This window comes from Vicia villosa, linkage group LG6 (genome assembly GCF_029867415.1).
Source record: "Vicia villosa cultivar HV-30 ecotype Madison, WI linkage group LG6, Vvil1.0, whole genome shotgun sequence".
NCBI classification, from domain to species: domain Eukaryota; kingdom Viridiplantae; phylum Streptophyta; class Magnoliopsida; order Fabales; family Fabaceae; genus Vicia; species Vicia villosa.
In genome coordinates, this window is record NC_081185.1 from 142,509,304 (window position 1) to 142,528,832 (window position 19,529).

The 19,529-nt window shown below is 35.0% G+C and overlaps 2 protein-coding genes across 2 annotated transcripts; one reads left to right on the plus strand and one right to left on the minus strand.

Annotated features, from left to right (window-relative positions):
* Positions 1–2,925: 2,925 nt before the first annotated feature.
* LOC131614856 (uncharacterized) lies at positions 2,926–11,326 on the plus strand. The gene is made up of 6 exons (XM_058886395.1): positions 2,926–3,146; positions 3,207–3,351; positions 3,457–3,610; positions 3,704–3,826; positions 3,986–4,437; positions 11,318–11,326. Exons 1-6 carry the CDS (start codon positions 2,926–2,928, stop codon positions 11,324–11,326), a joined length of 1,104 nt encoding a protein of 367 aa, XP_058742378.1.
* Positions 11,327–11,494: 168 nt separating this feature from the next.
* Positions 11,495–12,749, minus strand: LOC131614857 (glutathione gamma-glutamylcysteinyltransferase 1-like). The gene is made up of 5 exons (XM_058886396.1): positions 12,681–12,749; positions 12,386–12,542; positions 12,046–12,284; positions 11,791–11,954; positions 11,495–11,546 (listed from the first exon to the last, which is right to left on the minus strand). Exons 1-5 carry the CDS (start codon positions 12,747–12,749, stop codon positions 11,495–11,497), a joined length of 681 nt encoding a protein of 226 aa, XP_058742379.1.
* Positions 12,750–19,529: the final 6,780 nt, after the last annotated feature.

The following is a 19,529-nucleotide window of genomic DNA, read 5'->3' on the forward strand; positions in this document are numbered from 1 at the left end:
ACCACGGGCGTCCCAAGCATAATAGCGCGGAAGATTCTTCATGCTACAAAGCCAAATGAGCATTGAAGATTTGTCGGCCAACACGAGTTCAACACTTGCATTCCTTCGATCCTCGGTCGAACAACCAGGAAACCCGAACATCCTGGAGAGAGCTCGAAGCCCAAAGGCTTCGTGCCACTTCAACCACGAGAGGTAGAACCCAGACAAATCCATCAAAAGTTGATCGTCTGCGAAGCCGAAAACTCCGTCCTTTAGATCAGCCTCCATTACAACACATCTGAGGGCGAGTGATTAGTATATACCTGCAATCAACCGTAATATTTAATTAATGTATTCGTAAATTCATTTCCTAGTTACAATAACTTATAAAGTTGTTAAATGTAATATATATTCTTGTTGTTCTGCATTATGTCGTACTCCCTCTTTAGGGCACCGAAGTGTGAACGCACGTAACAGCGAACCAGGATACAACCAACGCATTTGACACCCAAAATAAAGAAATTTAGGGGTGCTGTCGGAGATGCTTTGCACATCTGATTATATCAATCAATATCCTACTTTGCCAAACATGCTTAAAAAAAATTCTCGGATGCTGTAAAAGACGCTTTGCATGTTCGACTAGAGCAATTAATACCCCACAGTGTCGAGCACGCTTAAAGATTTTAGGGGGGGCTGTCGGAGACGCTTCCTGTAACGCCCGTAATTGTGTTTTTCTGTCTATTTGTGATGTTTGCTGTATTTTTCTAAATTTTACCATTTTTGAGTCGTGTCAGTCGGTAATAGTTCGGTATGGTAAAATATTATTTAATTGATGATTTTGATGTTTTCTGTAGTAGAAATATTAATGACGTAATATTTCACGTTTTGGGGTTTTTTCGGAATAATTAAGTTTAGACCGCTAAGTGGGATATTTTGAATATGAAGTAGTGGGGGGAACTTGGCTAGAGATAAGAAGAAAGAAAAACAAAAGAAAACCATAAAAATAGAAAAGTATAGAAAAAGTGAGAAGAGAAAGAAGAAGAGAAAAACCAAAAGAAGAACAAAGAGAGAAAGCTTGAGTTTTTGTGAAGAATCAATCAAACCAAAGCTAGTAATCAAGTAAGGGGGTGAATATAATTTATCTTGAATGTATGATTCTTGTAGTTTTGTTGTGTTCTTGAGTTTTCTTGCAATTTTCATATTTTTCATGCTTTGTTCATAATAATGAAAGTTGTGATGATTTTGTTGGTTGTATAAGCATGAATGAAGTTGGTTGATGGTATGTGTTGTGTTGGTATGCTTGATCATTCCTTATTCTTCATTTTCTATGGTTTACTTGAAAAGGAAGAAATATAGGTTAAATAGGTTAAGTAATGATTTAACCATGTGTTTTTCATGATCCATGAGTGGAAATAGCATGAATATGTTGTATAAGTGAAGATGTGAGGTTTTGGAATGGAAAGAATGGGCTGGAACAGGTCTGTCACGACCTGGTTTTTCTGAGTTTTAGCAGGTCCGCTAAGCGGCCCTGGGTCCGCTAAGCGGAGCCTGATATTTTCTGAAAAATATCGCAGGTCCGCTAAGCGACCCGCTAATTGGAGGTCTTTGAAAATTTTCCATTTTGCCTCTGGAATCATCGCTAAGCGGAGGTTCCTTGTCCGCTAAGCGGCCAATGCTGAATGTTGTTTTTCCAAACTTCTTTTTACTGTATCTTGTGATCCGTAAGTCGTTTCTATACACCGTTTGAAGTGTTAGGAAGCATATTTAATGAGTTATATGATAATATAGAGGGTGGTAGTGGTGGAATGAATTTCATACATGATTTTGTGAAATGGAAATTGATATTCAATGATGTCTTACAGTGAATGTGTATGCTGTGTGATTATGAACGCCTGTGTGGCAATTGTGGTATGATATAATTGATAACATTGTTATTAATTGGTGATGTGTAATTGGGGATTAATATAACCGGTGTGATGTGATATGTGACCGGATTATATTATGGATATTGTTGTTAATTAATCGAGTTGTCTGTTTGCACAGCATAACATTTCATTACGCTAATAAGCGGGATGCTATTAGCAGGTGGCCTGTATGGGCATTGGTTACCAGTGGGAGCTTAATGCTCGGTAACGATATTTTTAGCCTGAGTGGCAATTTAGTCATCAGTAGGGGCTATATGCTCGATGATACCTGAGTGGAATAAAGTCCCAGCATAATGCTCGGCAGGTGTATTTGTCATAATGACAAGAGGAGTTTACTCCGGATTGGTACCACATGCATATGCATAGTCGCGTCTCATTCATCATCATTTGTCTTTACATTATGTTCTCATTCATTTATCGCATTGCTTATACATTGGTTTTGTTTGAACGGTGGAATTGATGTGTTATGATTCTTGATGGTAATTGTTGACATTACTACATTTATCATGCTTATTCATTATGAATAATATTCTCACCCTTCTGTTTTAATATTACCTACTTGTGGGTAATGTGCAGGTGATCTGCAGGTATAGATGTCTATTTAGCAGTCGTCTGTTTTGGTGTCGTTCGCTCGTGATACGTAACACCAAGGGGGGATTTGAACACTTGTTTTGTAGATGATACTTCTAGTATCTTTTTGATGTATATTTTATCCTTTAGATGTATTCATGTTTTATATTTGGAACAATTTCTCCTATGTTGTATCTTGGAGAATTACTTTGGATGTTTTGTACACTGTTATATATATATATATATGGATGAAGTATGATAACAGGTGTTTATGTTAAGAAATTTTTATACTCTGATAACTGTTACCTAAGTGCTTGGGTAGAATTGGGGTGTTACATTAGTGGTATCAGAGCGGGTTGGTCTTGTCCGACCAAGTGTTGTGTCGTTTGGTCTATTTATATTTGTGTTGTTCTTTGGGCTTACTTCTCTTGGTGTTGTTGTGAAGTTTAGAATGGCTGGACGTAATGACGCCGCTATTGCTGCTGCATTGGAAGCTATGGCTGAGGCTATGCATACAGATGAGAATGCGAGGTCTCGGAGTTTGGCGACCTTTCAGAGAGAGAATCCTCCTGTGTTCAAAGGAACACATGATCCTGAAGGAGCCTTGACTTGGATGAAGGAAGTGGAAAGGATCTTTCGTGTGATGGACTGCACGCAAGAACAGAAGGTCAGGTATGGTACTCATCAGTTGGCTGAGGAAGCTGATGATTGGTGGATGGAGACTTTGGCAAGGTTAGAAGCCGCGGGTGAAGAGATTTCATGGGCGGTGTTCAAAAGGGAATTTTTAAGGAAGTATTACCCGGAGGATGTCCGTGGGAAGAAAGAGACGGAATTTTTGGCGTTGGTTCAAGGCAACAGGTCGGTGTCTGAGTATGCGGCAAAATTTAATGAACTTTTGAAATTTTACCCACACTTTGTTGGTGAGGGAGCTGAATTTTCTAAGTGCATTAAGTTTGAGAATGGGTTGCGTTCTGATATCAAGAAAGCGGTAGGATATCAGAAGATTCGGGTGTTTCCAGATTTGGTGGATAGCTGTAGGATCTTTGATGAAGACAACAATGCTCATTATAAAGTTATTAATGAGAAGAGAAACAAGGGTCCACATAATAGAGGGAAACCGTATGATAGAGGAAAGGGTAAGCAAAAGATGGCCTATGGACAAAGGTTTAGTGGGGGAGATGCTCCTGCTAAGATTGTATGTTATAAGTGTGGTAAACCTGGTCACAAAGCTGATGTCTGCACCGACGATGTGAGGAAGTGTTACAAGTGTGGAAGGGTACGACATATATCGCCTGATTGCACGTTTAACGGGGTGGTATGTTTTCATTGTGGTGAAGAGGGACACATGAGTGGTCAGTGTCCGAAGAAGAAGGTTCAATCTGGTGGGAAGGTGTTTGCGTTAGCTGGAACTCAGACGGACAAGGGTAATCGACTGATCAGAGGTACTTGTTTTATAAATGGCATTCCTTTAATTGCTATTATTGATGCGGGTGCTTCTCATTGTTTTATAGCAGCTGATTGTGTTAGAAGATTAGGTCTTGTTTTGTCTGATTTGGGTGGTGAAATGGTTATCGATTTACCAGCAATGGGGTCGGTGACTACTTCTCTAGTTTGTGAGAATTGTCCTGTATCGATCTTTAGTAAGGACTTTACTGTTGATTTGATTTGTTTGCCGATGCACGAGTTAAACGTGGTTCTGGGAATGGACTGGTTGATGAGTAATCGTGTCCATATAGATTGTTATCAGAAGTTGGTGAGATTTCCATTTCTTGAGAGAGATGCGGAAGTTGGTGTCTTATCTACCAAAGAGTTGAATTTACTGTTGGCAGATGGGGCGCATTTGTTTGGGTTGTTTGCATCTTTGACTGTGGAGAGTCGAGCTGCAGTTGGGGATTTTCCGGTTGTTTGTGAATTTCCTGAGGTGTTTCCTGAAGATTTTTCTGATGTGCCGCCGAAGAGAGAGGTGGAGTTTTCCATAGATCTAGTTCCTGGTACGAGGCCTGTGTCTATGGCACCATATAGAATGTCGGCATCAGAATTGGTGGAATTGAAGAAACAATTGGAAGAGTTACTGGCAAAACGTTTTGTGAGGCCTAGTGTTTCACCATGGGGAGCTCCAGTTTTGTTGATAAAGAAGAAGGATGGTAGCATGAGGTTGTGCATTGATTATCGTCAGTTGAACAAGGTTACAATTAAGAATAAGTATCCGCTTCCTAGGATCGATGACTTGATGGATCAGTTGGTGGGAGCCAGTGTGTTTAGCAAGATTGATTTGAGATCTGGTTACCATCAAATTCGGGTGAAGGAGGAGGATATTCAGAAGACGGCGTTTAGAACTCGATACGGGCATTATGAGTTTTTGGTGATGCCGTTCGGAGTTTCTAATGCACCTGGTGTGTTTATGGAGTATATGAATCGCATATTCCATGATCAGTTGGATAAGTTTGTTGTGGTCTTCATAGATGATATCTTGATTTATTCTAAGTCTCCGGAGGAGCATACGGAGCATTTGCGTGTTGTGTTACAGGTTTTGAAAGAGAGGAAGTTGTATGCTAAGTTATCCAAGTGCGAGTTCTGGTTAGCAGAGGTGAGTTTTCTTGGTCATGTGATTTCAGGTAACGGGATTGCAGTGGATCCATCCAAGGTAGATGCAGTGCTACAATGGGAGGTTCCGAAATCGGTTACTGAGATCAGAAGCTTCTTAGGTCTGGCGGGTTATTACCGTAGATTTATAGAAGGCTTTTCAAAGTTGGCACTTCCGTTAACTCAGCTTACTTGCAAGGGTAAAGCGTTTATTTGGGATATTGATTGTGAAAGGAGTTTTGAAGAGTTGAAGAGAAGATTGACTTCAGCTCCGATTTTGATTTTACCAGATCCTAATGAACCGTTTGTGGTGTATTGTGATGCATCTCATATGGGGTTAGGTGGTGTTTTGATGCAGGAAGGTAAGGTGGTGGCTTACGCTTCGAGGCAGTTAAGGATTCATGAGAAGAATTATCCTACTCATGATTTGGAGTTAGCTGCGGTTGTTTTTGTATTGAAGATTTGGAGGCATTATCTCTACGGTGCAAGGTTCGAGGTCTTTAGTGATCATAAGAGTTTGAGATACTTATTTGATCAGAAAGAATTGAACATGAGGCAACGTAGGTGGTTGGAATTTCTGAAGGACTACGATTTTAGCTTGAATTACCATCCTGGTAAAGCTAATGTGGTTGCTGATGCTTTGAGTCGGAAATCTTTGCATATGTCTGTGTTGATGGTGGAAGAGTGGAAACTTTTAGAGCAGTTTCGTGATCTTAGCTTGGTATGTGAATTGACATCGGATAGTGTGAGGTTGGGTATGCTGAAAGTGACCAATGATTTTCTATCAACCATTAGCGAGAGATAGAAACCGGATGTGAAGCTTGTTGATTTGTTTATGGTGGCAAATCAAGGTGTTGAGGGTGACTTCAGTGTGGATAGTCAGGGTGTTTTGAGATTCCGTGGTAGGATTTGTGTACCTGATGATTCCGAGTTAAAGAAGATGATTTTAGAGGAAGGTCACAGAAGCAGTTTGAGTATTCATCCGGGAGCCAATAAGATGTATCATGATTTGAAGAAGATCTTTTGGTGGTCTGGTTTGAAAAGAGACGTGGCTCAGTTTGTGTATTCATGTTTGGTTTGTCAGAAGTCGAAGGTGGAACATCAACGTCCTGCAGGGTTGTTGCAACCGTTGGATATCTCAGAGTGGAAGTGGGATAGTATTTCCATGGACTTTGTAACGAGTTTGCCGAGTACTTTGAGAGGTTTTGATGCAATTTGGGTGATCGTTGATAGGTTGACAAAGTCTGCTCACTTTATTCCTATTAACATCACTTTTCCAGTGGCGAAGTTAACCGAGATTTATATCAGGGTGATAGTAAAGTTACATGGTATACCGTTGAGTATTGTGTCGGATCGGGATCCGAGGTTTACACCTGATTTTTGGAAGAGTTTACAAGAGGCTTTAGGTTCTAAGTTGAGGTTGAGTTCGGCTTATCATCCTCAGACAGACGGCCAGACTGAGAGGACTATTCAATCGTTGGAAGACTTGTTGAGAGCGTGTGTTCTTGAGAAGGGAGGTTCGTGGGATACTTATCTTCCGTTGATAGAATTCACTTACAACAACAGTTTTCATTCTAGTATCGGAATGGCACCTTTTGAAGTTTTGTATGGTCGTAAGTGTAGGACTCCTTTATGTTGGTTTGAATCGGGCGAGAGTGTGGTACTCGGACCTGAGATGGTAAGGGAGACTATAGAGAAGGTGAAGTTTATTCGTGAGAAGATGAAAAGTTCGCAAAGTAGGCAAAAGAGTTATCATGACAAGCGAAGGAAGGATTTGGAATTTCAAGCTGGTGATCATGTTTTCTTAAGGGTTACGCCTATGACGGGTGTTGGTCGAGCTTTGAAATCGAGGAAGCTTACTCCGCGTTTTATTGGTCCTTATCAGATATCGGAGAGAGTTGGCAAAGTTGCGTATCGGGTGGCGTTACCGCCAAGTCTTGCTAATTTGCACGATGTATTCCATGTGTCTCAATTGAGGAGATACATTGCGGATCCATCCCATGTGATTCAGATGGACGATGCGCAAGTGCGTGAGAACCTGACGGTTGAGACGATACCTGTGCATATTGAGGATGGTGAGACTAAGATGCTAAGAGGTAAAGAGATCGCCTTAGTGAAAGTCGTATGGTTAGGTGCAGCGGGTGAAAGTTTGACCTGGGAGTTGGAGAGTAAGATGCGAGACTCCTACCCTGAGTTGTTTGAAGCAGGTAAACTTTTATTTTCGAGGATGAAAATCTTTTAAGTGGGGGAGGATTGTAACGCCCGTAATTGTGTTTTTCTGTCTATTTGTGATGTTTGCTGTATTTTTCTAAATTTTACCGTTTTTGAGTCGTGTCAGTCGGTAATAGTTCGGTATGGTAAAATATTATTTAATTGATGATTTTGATGTTTTCTGTAGTAGAAATATTAATGACGTAATATTTCACGTTTTGGGGTTTTTTCGGAATAATTAAGTTTAGACCGCTAAGTGGGATATTTTGTATATGAAGTAGTGGGGGGAACTTGGCTAGAGATAAGAAGAAAGAAAAACAAAAGAAAACCATAAAAATATAAAAGTATAGAAAAAGTGAGAAGAGAAAGAAGAAGAGAAAAACCAAAAGAAAAACAAAGAGAGAAAGCTTGAGTTTTTGTGAAGAATCAATCAAACCAAAGCTAGTAATCAAGTAAGGGGGTGAATATAATTTATCTTGAATGTAAGATTCTTGTAGTTTTGTTGTGTTCTTGAGTTTTCTTGCAATTTTCATATTTTTCATGCTTTGTTCATAATAATGAAAGTTGTGATGATTTTGTTGGTTGTATAAGCATGAATGAAGTTGGTTGATGGTATGTGTTGTGTTGGTATGCTTGATCATTCCTTATTCTTCATTTTCTATGGTTTACTTGAAAAGGAAGAAATATAGGTTAAATAGGTTAAGTAATGATTTAACCATGTGTTTTTCATGATCCATGAGTGGAAATAGCATGAATATGTTGTATAAGTGAAGATGTGAGGTTTTGGAATGGAAAGAATGGGCTGGAACAGGTCTGTCACGACCTGGTTTTTCTGAGTTTTAGCAGGTCCGCTAAGCGGTCCTGGGTCCGCTAAGCGGAGCCTGATATTTTCTGAAAAATATCGCAGGTCCGCTAAGTGACCCGCTAAGCGGAGGTCTTTGAAAATTTTCCATTTTACCTCTGGAATCATCGCTAAGCGGAGGTTCCTTGTCCGCTAAGCGGCCAATGCTGAATGTTGTTTTTCCAAACTTCTTTTTACTGTATCTTGTGATCCGTAAGTCGTTTCTATACCCCGTTTGAAGTGTTAGGAAGCATATTTAATGAGCTATATGATAATATAGAGGGTGGTAGTGGTGGAATGAATTTCATACATGATTTTGTGAAATGGAAATTGATATTCAATGATGTCTTACAGTGAATGTGTATGCTGTGTGATTATGAACGCCTGTGTGGCAATTGTGGTATGATATAATTGATAACATTGTTATTAATTGGTGATGTGTAATTGGGGATTAATATAACCGGTGTGATGTGATATGTGACCGGATTATATTATGGATATTGTTGTTAATTAATCGAGTTGTCTGTTTGCACAGCATAACATTTCATTACGCTAATAAGCGGGATGCTATTAGCAGGTGGCCTGTATGGGCATTGGTTACCAGTGGGAGCTTAATGCTCAGTAACGATATTTTTAGCCTGAGTGGCAATTTAGTCATCAGTAGGGGCTATATGCTCGATGATACCTGAGTGGAATAAAGTCCCAGCATAATGCTCGGCAGGTGTATTTGTCATAATGACAAGAGGAGTTTACTCCGGATTGGTACCACATAGGGGTGGCAAAACGGCCCGCCCGCCCCGCCTTAAGCCCGCCAAAAAACGAGCGGGGCGGGCATGCCCGCCAAGTGAAATGGGCATAAAAATCATGCCCGCCCCGCCAAGATGGCGGGTTGGCGGGCGGCGGGCTTGCCCGCCTATTTTAATTTATATTTTTTTTCATTTTTTTAATAGATTAATAAGTTTTTTTTACCTTTTAATTAAATTTTTCACTTATTTTTTAAAACAATTTTTTATAAAAGCAACTTTTTAACAAATTTTACTTAAAATAATATTACATATATTTACAAATAAATATATAAAATAAACCATTAAGAATTGAAATTACTAGAATTAACTAAAAAAGAGGGAATTTTGGAGGAGGGGCGGGCTTTTGCGGGCGGCGGGCATTGGCGGGGCGGGCATGGCGGGCGGCGGATTTTGGCGGGGCGGGCTTTGGCGAGCGGCGGGCCTAAATTCCCAACCCAACCCGTCATTTTTTGGCGGGTGCGCGGGCGGCCCGGCGGGCCACGGCCCGTTTTGCCACCCCTAGTACCACATGCATATGCATAGTCGCGTCTCATTCATCATCATTTGTCTTTACATTATGTTCTCATTCATTTATCGCATTGCTTATACATTGGTTTTGTTTGAACGGTGGAATTGATGTGTTATGATTCTTGATGGTAATTGTTGACATTACTACATTTATCATGCTTATTCATTATGAATAATATTCTCACCCTTCTGTTTTAATATTACCTACTTGTGGGTAATGTGCAGGTGATCCGCAGGTATAGATGTCTATTTAGCAGTCGTCTGTTTTGGTGTCGTTCGCTCGTGATACGTAACACCTAGGGGGGATTTGAACACTTGTTTTGTAGATGATACTTCTAGGATCTTTTTGATGTATATTTGATCCTTTGGATGTATTCATGTTTTATATTTGGAACAATTTCTCCTATGTTGTATCTTGGAGAATTATTTTGGATTTTTTGTACACTGTTATATATATATATATGGATGAAGTATGATAACAGGTGTTTATGTTAATCTTTCCTCTTTGATTATTTGTGTTACGCATCATGTACAAATATATTATGTTTTATGGTGTGGTTACTTATGTGTAATACCCTAATTGTTTATTAAGAAATTTTTATACTCTGATAACTGTTACCTAAGTGCTTGGGTAGAATTGGGGTGTTACACTTCCTACATCTGACTACAACAACTAATTCCCCCAGGGTACTATTGGACACACTTTGCACGTTTGACTACATCAATCAATTCCCCTTAGTCAAAGATTACACACATTTCTGCGTAGATGACACCCCCTCTTAGAATCTCACTCATCCAAAGGACATAAATAGTGGAGCTCGGAGATAGGGGTGTTCAAAACCAAACCGGCCTAATAGAAAACCGCAAAATCGAACCAAACCAAACCGAAACCGCAAAAAACCGCATTTGGTTCGGATGTGTTTGGGTCATTTTTTAACAAACCGCGCGGTTCGGTTCGGTTTGCGGTTTGTATTTTACAAACCGAACCAAACCGCATTATGTTAAAACCCCTCAAACTTCAATTAACTTATATCTATCCCAAAGTCAAACCTATTATGCCTTAGCCTAATGATTACGAATGATTTTTTCTTCCTCACACTTAAGGTTTCAGTTTAAGTCTTCCCAAATCTCTCCTAGCGGTATTGCACCTTTTTCTCATCTTCTTTTCCAAACACATATCACATATTCTTTTCTAGTCTTTCATCTCTTAAGTTCTTTCTCTTTCATCTTATTATTTTGATTCTACCGTTCTCTCTTCCAATTACGTTTTAATGTTCCTCTTCTTATCTAATCGCATATCTTCTACTCTTTCTTTTTCATCTTCTCTAATATTTCATCTCCTCTTTTTTTTCTTTCTATTTCATTATAATGTTTTTTATATTATTTTATGCTACTATTTTATATTTTTTATTCCACTTTTATATAATATTATTTTGTATATTAAATGGAAAGTTGTTATCCAAATATGATGAATTTTGTTGTTATTTGATAACACATAAATGATTAAATACAAAGTTATGTTGTCATCCATGTGTATGTATGGCTCAATAAATTTTTGTAAAAAAAAAAACGAACCAACCGAACTAATGTAAATCGCATTGGTTTGATTTGGTTCGGTTTTATTTCTAAAAGTCAACCGAACCAAACGAACCGCGCACACTTTTTCCTCTTGCGGTTCAGATGATTTTTTATGTCAAAACCGCCTAAACCGCACCGCAAATACCCCTACTCTGAGACATCTACCTCGATTAGAGCACTACCTCGAGTGCAGGGACGGGGATCATCTACCTCTACCCTTTAAATTTTAAATTTTTCACTGTAGTTGGCATGCATCATGTATAAAATAAAAAATAAAAGTAATTTTTATAACTTGACCATTACTAATGAATATGAAGGAAAAATAGTTTAGGTACTAAATAATGGGTTTCAAGTTCTCTAACATAAATTTATATTGACAATACATTGACTAAATTATAAACTCAGCCACAACTACTCATATGTTAAAAAGCTTGTGTTTTCACATAGACAGCAGGCAGAAGCGACAATTTGAAGAGTTTACAAGTGAAATCAGGTCATGCATTTCCTTCAAAAGTTTCTCTATGCGGCCTTGATATAAGCATGAACCTGGAGAGGTAATTAGCAAATTTACATAAATAATTAATAATCACACATAATATGTAAAAGGATGACAAAATAAATGTTTAAATCATGTAAAGACTATAAATTTAAGAAATTTTCTAAATGCTTAAATTGTCTAGGATCATTAACAAATATTTAATTTCTTCAATAAAAATAGTTGACTCGGTTCATTAGCACTAATAGTTTGACAAGGTCAATGCAAAATTGTATAAAATTTAGAGAAGTTTACCCTCTAGATTTTCCGGTAGATTTAACAACATAATTCATGCCTTCCCAAAGATGGGTAAGTGGAATCCAATGAGGAGGATACTTAAAACGAGCAACATCCAAAATTAATACCATATCCTTTTCCACATGATAGCCTCCGATAGGAGAATAATGACCCGATCCCGTCTGTTATAATATTAATAAAGTAAACATTGTCAAATCCTTCTATATAGTCAATTTAAGCAAAGTAAAATTCACAACCGAATCATATACATACTTGTTTGAGAGCATGTCTGTGGTATGATGAAATTAAATGACAGTCATTCGAATTTGAACATTTGATGACATATTTACGAAAATCGTCGATGGAGCTCTGAGAGGCATAAAAGGCATCGACTTTAGCTCCTGCACATTGAGCCAAACCTGCAAGGTTGTCAAATGCAATGCCTCTACCTCTAATAACTTCTAAAGGTTCACAATGATCCAACATAGATTCGTCAAACCATCTCCAAGGTCCTCCTGCGCATGCCCGAATAACAAACACATTAACAAAATTCGATCTTTAGTTATAAACTTGGCAAGCCATAAGATTTTAAAATAGTTGTAAAGAGAAATACCTTTCCATTTTCTACCAGGATCAATGGCAAGAGCATTGAGGACCATGGCAAGACTAGCTAAACCACAATAAGTTAGTTCTGATTGTGTTTGAAAATAAGGAATCAACCTAAAAAAACCTTCCATAGTTCCTCTTTGAAGGCCTTCAGCGAAAAGTTGCTGTTAACATTAAAATTTTAAGAATAAATTTAAAGTCCTAAACCTAACCTAAGAGTGGATGATTAGTATTACTGAATGGAGTAGACAATATTTTAGTAGTAATAAAAAAATGTATAACACTTTTGATAATACACTAACCTTGCCTTCCTCGGAAACAAAATCAATGGCAAGTGATGGAAGAGTTCGCTTGTAAAATCCTTCTGCCATTGTTGAAGGAAGAGGATGTGTAGAAATTCCTCTTGTAGCTTTAAATATTGCGGGTCTTAGGAGGTGAGCCATTGATGAAAGAAGCGATGATGGTATCTTCTACTGTCTATGAATCTATCTTGCTTTTTTTTCTTCTTCTCAATAACCTTTTTTTTTCTTTCTCAATTAGGCGCCTTCTAAACTTACATTAATATAGTAAATATTGATATTGATATTGATGACACCAAATAATATCAGTTGATTGTGTAAATAAAATAATATCCGTTGATTTTGTTTAATCAACAATATATATTTAATCACTTAAAAGTAAAATATAATATGACAAAAAGATTTGCTTTCTGTCTATTCTTTAAATATATTTTTTAATTTACTAATTAATATCTTATAATATTTTAAAAATCATCAAAAATTTAAATAAAATCTATTAAGATCACATAATTTAAATATTTTATAATGATTAAAATATTTTTCAAAATTTGATAACAATTCTCGACAGGACAGACCCTGGACCCAGACAAGCAGGCCCACAGACATTATAGTAGATACTTAACGTCAACCCATTGGATTGCAAATTTTCAATTCTCTATTTTTTTACCAGAATATTTCATTATTTCAATAGCTCTCTGAAATTTATAAAAGTATTTTAATACATTAATGATTATTTGTTGTAGCCCTTATAATTTTATTTTAATTTATTTTAGTATAAATTTTAAAGACTTTTTGTATATTATAATTAAATATTTAAAAGTTTATTGCACAATTAACTCATTTTTTTGGTTAGAAACTCTTATTTGCATTGATATTTTTTGTTGTTAAAAACAACCAAAACTTTATATTTATTATCTTGCCTCAAAAATTCTTCTTCATTTTAAAAACGAATAAAAAATCATTTTTTATTAAAGGTCTATTTTTTTCTTTGCCTCGGACTTCTAAAAGGTTGGGACCGGCCCTATTCTCGGCAACTGTGTAAGAGTTATTTTTAGAATGATTAATTGAAATAGATTGAAAATTATATTAAAAAATAAAGCACTTATAATTATTCTAATTAGATTAAAATTCTAAAAAAAATAAAGAAATATAGATTGAAATTTTTAAAAAAATCATTTATAATTATTCTAAATAGATAGAAAATTCTATAAAATAAAAATCATTTATAATTATTTTAAATAAATTAAAAATTCTAATAATTTTTCAAAAGACTAAGAAATCCAGTAACTTAAAATATGTAATATGAAAATTTGTTGAGAAATAGAAATTAAAATTAGTAACAAAACATATGTGGATTGAAAATAATGATCTACTTAAATGAAAAAAAAAATCATATTTAACCAAAAAAATAAAATTAAAATAACAATGGCAGAAGAGAAATGAAAATAAATATTGCAGCATTAATTATTTAAAAATATATATATTAAGAATAAAAATTTTGGATTTGAGAATAATTATAACTGATTTATTTTTATTATAGAATTTTCAATCTATTTAGAATAATTATAAGTGATAAAATAAAGAATATAATTATGTGGTTTTTTTTTATAAATGTTTAATTTGTTTAAAAAAAATATAAGCTATTTCTATTAATAGAATTTTCAATATAATTAAAATAATTATAAGTGATATTTTTTAATAAAATTTCAATCTATTTCCATAATCAATCTAATGATCCCTTTTACGGTAAATAATTTAGTTGTCGAGAATTCTTGTCTAATTTTGAGAAACATTTTAATTACACTACAAGAAAATAAGGGTTTTACAACACAAAAATTGCGACCATTACTTGATAACTGTCGTAACTCTAATCTATTAGGTATCATTTACAAAAATATTTGGATCAATATTAAATTTTTGTAAATTAAAATATTTAGATAATAATATATTTTTTTCCGTATACCATTTTTGGATAAAAATTATTTGATTATAAATATCATTTCCAAAAATTTGATAAAAATTATTTTTCCGTATACCTAATAGATTAGAGTTACGACAGTTATCAATTCACGACGGTAAACACATACCACCCTTAAATTATTAAAAAATAATTAAATATGACGATGGTTATACACCTACCGCCCTAGAAATCAAGTCACGACTGTTTAAAAACCGTCGCCATATAAACCACACATCACACGCCCTGCATCATGAGAATTCATCAAAGGTCACAACGGTGAACCAACCGTCGCATACTCTTACTTAAAAATTATCAAACTTCACGAAGGTGAATCTCCTGTAGCTCACAATTACAAAACAATTTAGTGGTATTTTTATAAAAAAAAAATTTAATTGAAATATAAATTATATATACAATATTGCATTTTATATTATATTAGTTATTTATTATATATTATTATTATTATTATTATTAGTATTATTATTATTATTAATATCCTTGTTCAAAATATTATTTAACATTATAAATCTAAACTATCTATAGAAAAATAAAATTGTGTGAAAATAAAAGAAATAAACCTAAATTAGAAGAAAAATCATAAGGAAATCCAAATCACTTCGCCCTCTCAGTTTCACTTTCCCTCCTTGTTTATTATTTTCCCCCTTACATGATTTAAACTTTAAGCCAACGAGTAACAAACCCATTCATACGCACGGGTTCTGTTCAATTACACAAATTTGGATACATCATTTATTTAAAATAAAAATGTTAAAAAGGAAAAAAACTTAGATAAATAATAAATTATTTCGTATATAAAAATATTTAGATAAATAATAGATTTTTTCCGTATACCATTTTTGGATTAAAAATATTTAATCATAAATACAATTTCTCATATATAAAAATATTTAGATCAACAATAAATTTTTTTCTGTATACAGACTTCATTTTTGTTTAAGTATCATTTACAAAAATATTTAGATCAATAGTAAATTCCATTTATAAAAATATTTAGATCAATAATAAATTTTTCCCATATACCATTTTTGAATAAAAAATATTTAGGTCATAAATACCATTTTTAGTAAATAATAGATTTTTTTTCTGTATACAAATATTATTTTTGTTTAGGTATCATTTACAAAAATATTTGGATCAATATTAAATTTTTGTAAATTAAAATATTTAGATAATAATATATTTTTTTCCGTATACCGTTTTTGGATAAAAATTATTTGATTATAAATATCATTTATCGTATATAAAAATATTTCGGTCAATAATAGATTTTTTTCTCGTACACAGACTTCATTTTTGTTTAAGTATCATTTACAAAAATATTTGGATCAATAGTAAATTTCGTATATAAAAATATTTACATCAATCGTAGATTTTTTCCAGTATACCATTTTAGAATTTTTCGTAAATAATAATACAAATATTATTTTTATTTAGGTAGCATTTACAAAAATATTTGGATCAATATTAAATTTTCGTATAAAAAACTATTTAGATCAATAATATATATTTTCCCGTATACAATTTTTAGATAAAAAATATTTGATCATAAATATCATTTCTCGTATATAAAAATATTTAGATCAATAATAATTTTTTTTCCCGTATACCATTTTGGAATAAAAATATTTGGATCATAAATACCAGTGTTTTAAAAACCCGACCGGACATCAAACTGGTGAGGGGACTGAGTCATTGATATTTAGATCAATAATAAATTTTTTTCGTATACAAACTTCATTTTTGTTTAGGTATTATTTACAAAAATATTTGGATCAATAGTAAATTTCGTATATAAAAATAGTTAGATCAATACTAGATTTTTTTCCCGTATATCATTTTTGAATAAAAAATATTTGGATTATAAATACCATTTTTCGTAAATAATAAATTTTTCCCGTATACAAATATTATTTTTATTTAGGTATCATTTACAAAAATATTTGGATCAATTTAAATATTTTCGTATATAAAAATATTTAAATCAATAATAGATTTTTTGAATAAATTTTTCCCGTTTATCATTTTTTCTAAAAAAATATTTGGATCATAAATACCATTTTTCGTATATAAAAAACATATATATCAATAATAGATTTTTTTGTGGAAGAAAGTAGTGAGAAAGTGATAAAAGAGAAAAAAAAATAGAAAATAGAGAGAGATATTTGATAAGTTTGATAAAATATAAGAGTTGTATTACTTTAATAATAAAATTAAGAATTTTATGGTGCAAAAATCAAAAAATCACAATTTTAATGTGGTGAGAAAAAAATTAAATAGAAATATTTTTGACTTTTTCTTAATCATTAATTTTCTTATATATAGATGCAATGAAAAAATAATTAAAGATATGAAAAGAAATTTTATCTTCGTGAAAGTAAAGGGGATCATGCGAATCTTATTGAGATTATTGGAATCTCACACCCTCCTGAACCAATGTTCTCTAACGGCTAGTTCCCCGGCTGTCAACGGCTAGTTTCTACGGTGGTGTTCTCCTCCTTCCTCCACCCTCCGCTTCTCTCGTTCCTCTCCTTCGTCTCCTTCATTTCCAACATGGATGTTGCTCTGCTCTTCCCAGAAGCCCTCAGTCCGAATACTCCAACACCAAAACCGGTGGAGAAGATTGTTTCAAACATTCCCAAAACCTTTGCTACCATTGTTTCTAACAACGTTTGTGACATCCCCCTTAGTCAATTCCCTCAAGTTTGTGTTAAAGGGGACAGATTAGCTATAACAATTCCAGAGGAGGAGTATAAACTAGGTGTCGAAGCCTGCAAACATCACCTTCATGGTAGAGTTGTCTGGTTCAAGGGCACCACGCCGCTAACGGTGGTGGGCTTGAAAACTAAACTCATGTCTCTATGGCCTTCAATTGGAAAATGGGGAATAACCTCTCTGGGGAAAGGTTTCTTCGAATTTGCTTTCTCCTCCCTTGAGGATGTCCAACGGGTGAGATCTGTCAATACCTGGAATCTTTCACAAGGCACGCTCAAGCTTTTTCCATGGACAAAAGATTTTACGCCAGCTACCCTTAAGCAAACCTCTGCACAAGTTTGGATAAGAATTCACGGGCTCTCACAAGAGTATTGGAGGCCTCGGACTATATTCGCTATTGCAAGCAGTATAGGAACCCCAATATGTATTGATTCAGCATCCAACAAATCTACCTTTGAAAGACCTTTTGGCCATTTCGTTAGGGTTCTGGTGGATCTTGATATGACCAAGGAGCTCAGCTTCAAAATTCTTGTAGAAAGAATTGGTTTTGCTTTCTTTGTTGACATAGAGTATGAGAAACTTCCAAAGTTTTGCAATTTTTGTTCTTGCATTGGCCACTCCATTAGCAACTGCAAAAGGAAAGAGGGCAAGAAAGATGTTAACAAGGAGGCAGAAAAAAGAACTCAAAAGGAAAGCTTAGCTTCAGATAGATCGAAGAACACTGCTGAAGGTCAGATACCTGGTCCTCTCCCCAACAATGATGCTATTCTTAACCCTACTCTTGTGGAGCGCGTTGCTGGTGAATCTTCAAACTCTCAACCTTTGGTGACTCCAGTGGCCGAATTTGGGAATGATAGAACTATTGTGATAAGTTCCACAGCCAATCAATCCAATGAAGAAGAAAACAAATCGGATAGTGAGTATGTGGATGCTACTCAGCTAGTGGAAATGGTTTCGGAAACACAAATAGACCCAGCTCATAAAGCTCTAGTCACAAACTTTCTTGATGAATCCTGGGCAAACATGGCAGAATTAGACAAAGTTGATGATCATGGGGTAGATCTCTTCCCTGAAAAAGATTTCCAACTTGTCTTCAACAAGAAAAGAAGAAATAAGAAGTCTCTTTCTTTGACCAACACTAGACCTAGGTCTAGTCCCAACAAAGTGTCCCTATGAATTGTCTTTTCTGGAACATTCGAGGGATAGCAAACAATGCCTCTAGGCTGGCCCTCAAAAGTATGATCAGTAAGAACTCTCCAGACTTTGTCTTTATTGCAGAGCCCTGGATGAACATAGCTAACTTCCCACAAAGGTGGCTTGCCAGGTTTGATTTAAAGATTTTTGCAGTTAATAACAGAGGTGACCTTCTTCCTAACCTTTGGTGTATATGTAAGTCTTCCTTGAATCCTGTTATTTTGTTGTGTGATGACCAACATGTTGACTTCACTATTAGTCTTAATGATACCATTTTTGGCTTTTCTGTGGTATATGCTTCTACTAATTATATCCATAGGAGACATCTTTGGAATTCCCTTAATATCATTCCTGACAACATCCCCTGGACTTTCTTAGGAGACTTCAATGCCATTGCTAGTCCTTCTGAATATAGGGGCAGTCACACCCCTGCCAAAGTTCCCATGCAGGATTTTCTCAATTGGTCTGATAGGAAACAGTTGATGTTCCTTCCCACTCTTGGCAATGCATTTACATGGTGTAATGGCAGGAGGGGTCGAAATAGAACTGAGAAGATGTTAGATAGAGTCCTCTGTAACTTAAATATGCTTGATAGTTGCAACTCCATTGTCTGCAATACCCTTACTAAATCTAAATCTGATCACTACCCTATCCTTGCTACCATTAAGTTGGACAATGCCACTTTTAGAAGTCAATTTAAATTCCACAAAATGTGGACCTTAGACCAGGACTGCAGTAAGCTTGTTAAAGACACTTGGAATGTGAAAATTTATGGTTGCCCTATGTATGTGCTTGATCAAAAACTTAAAATCCTTAAGAAAAAGCTTAGAACTTGGAACAAGACTACTTTTGGTAATATCCATGATAAGTCCAAACTGGCTGCAGAACATTTAAAAGATATTCAAAAAACTATTGAGGATTATGGTTACACTGACACTTTACATGATAAAGAGATCAAAGCCCAA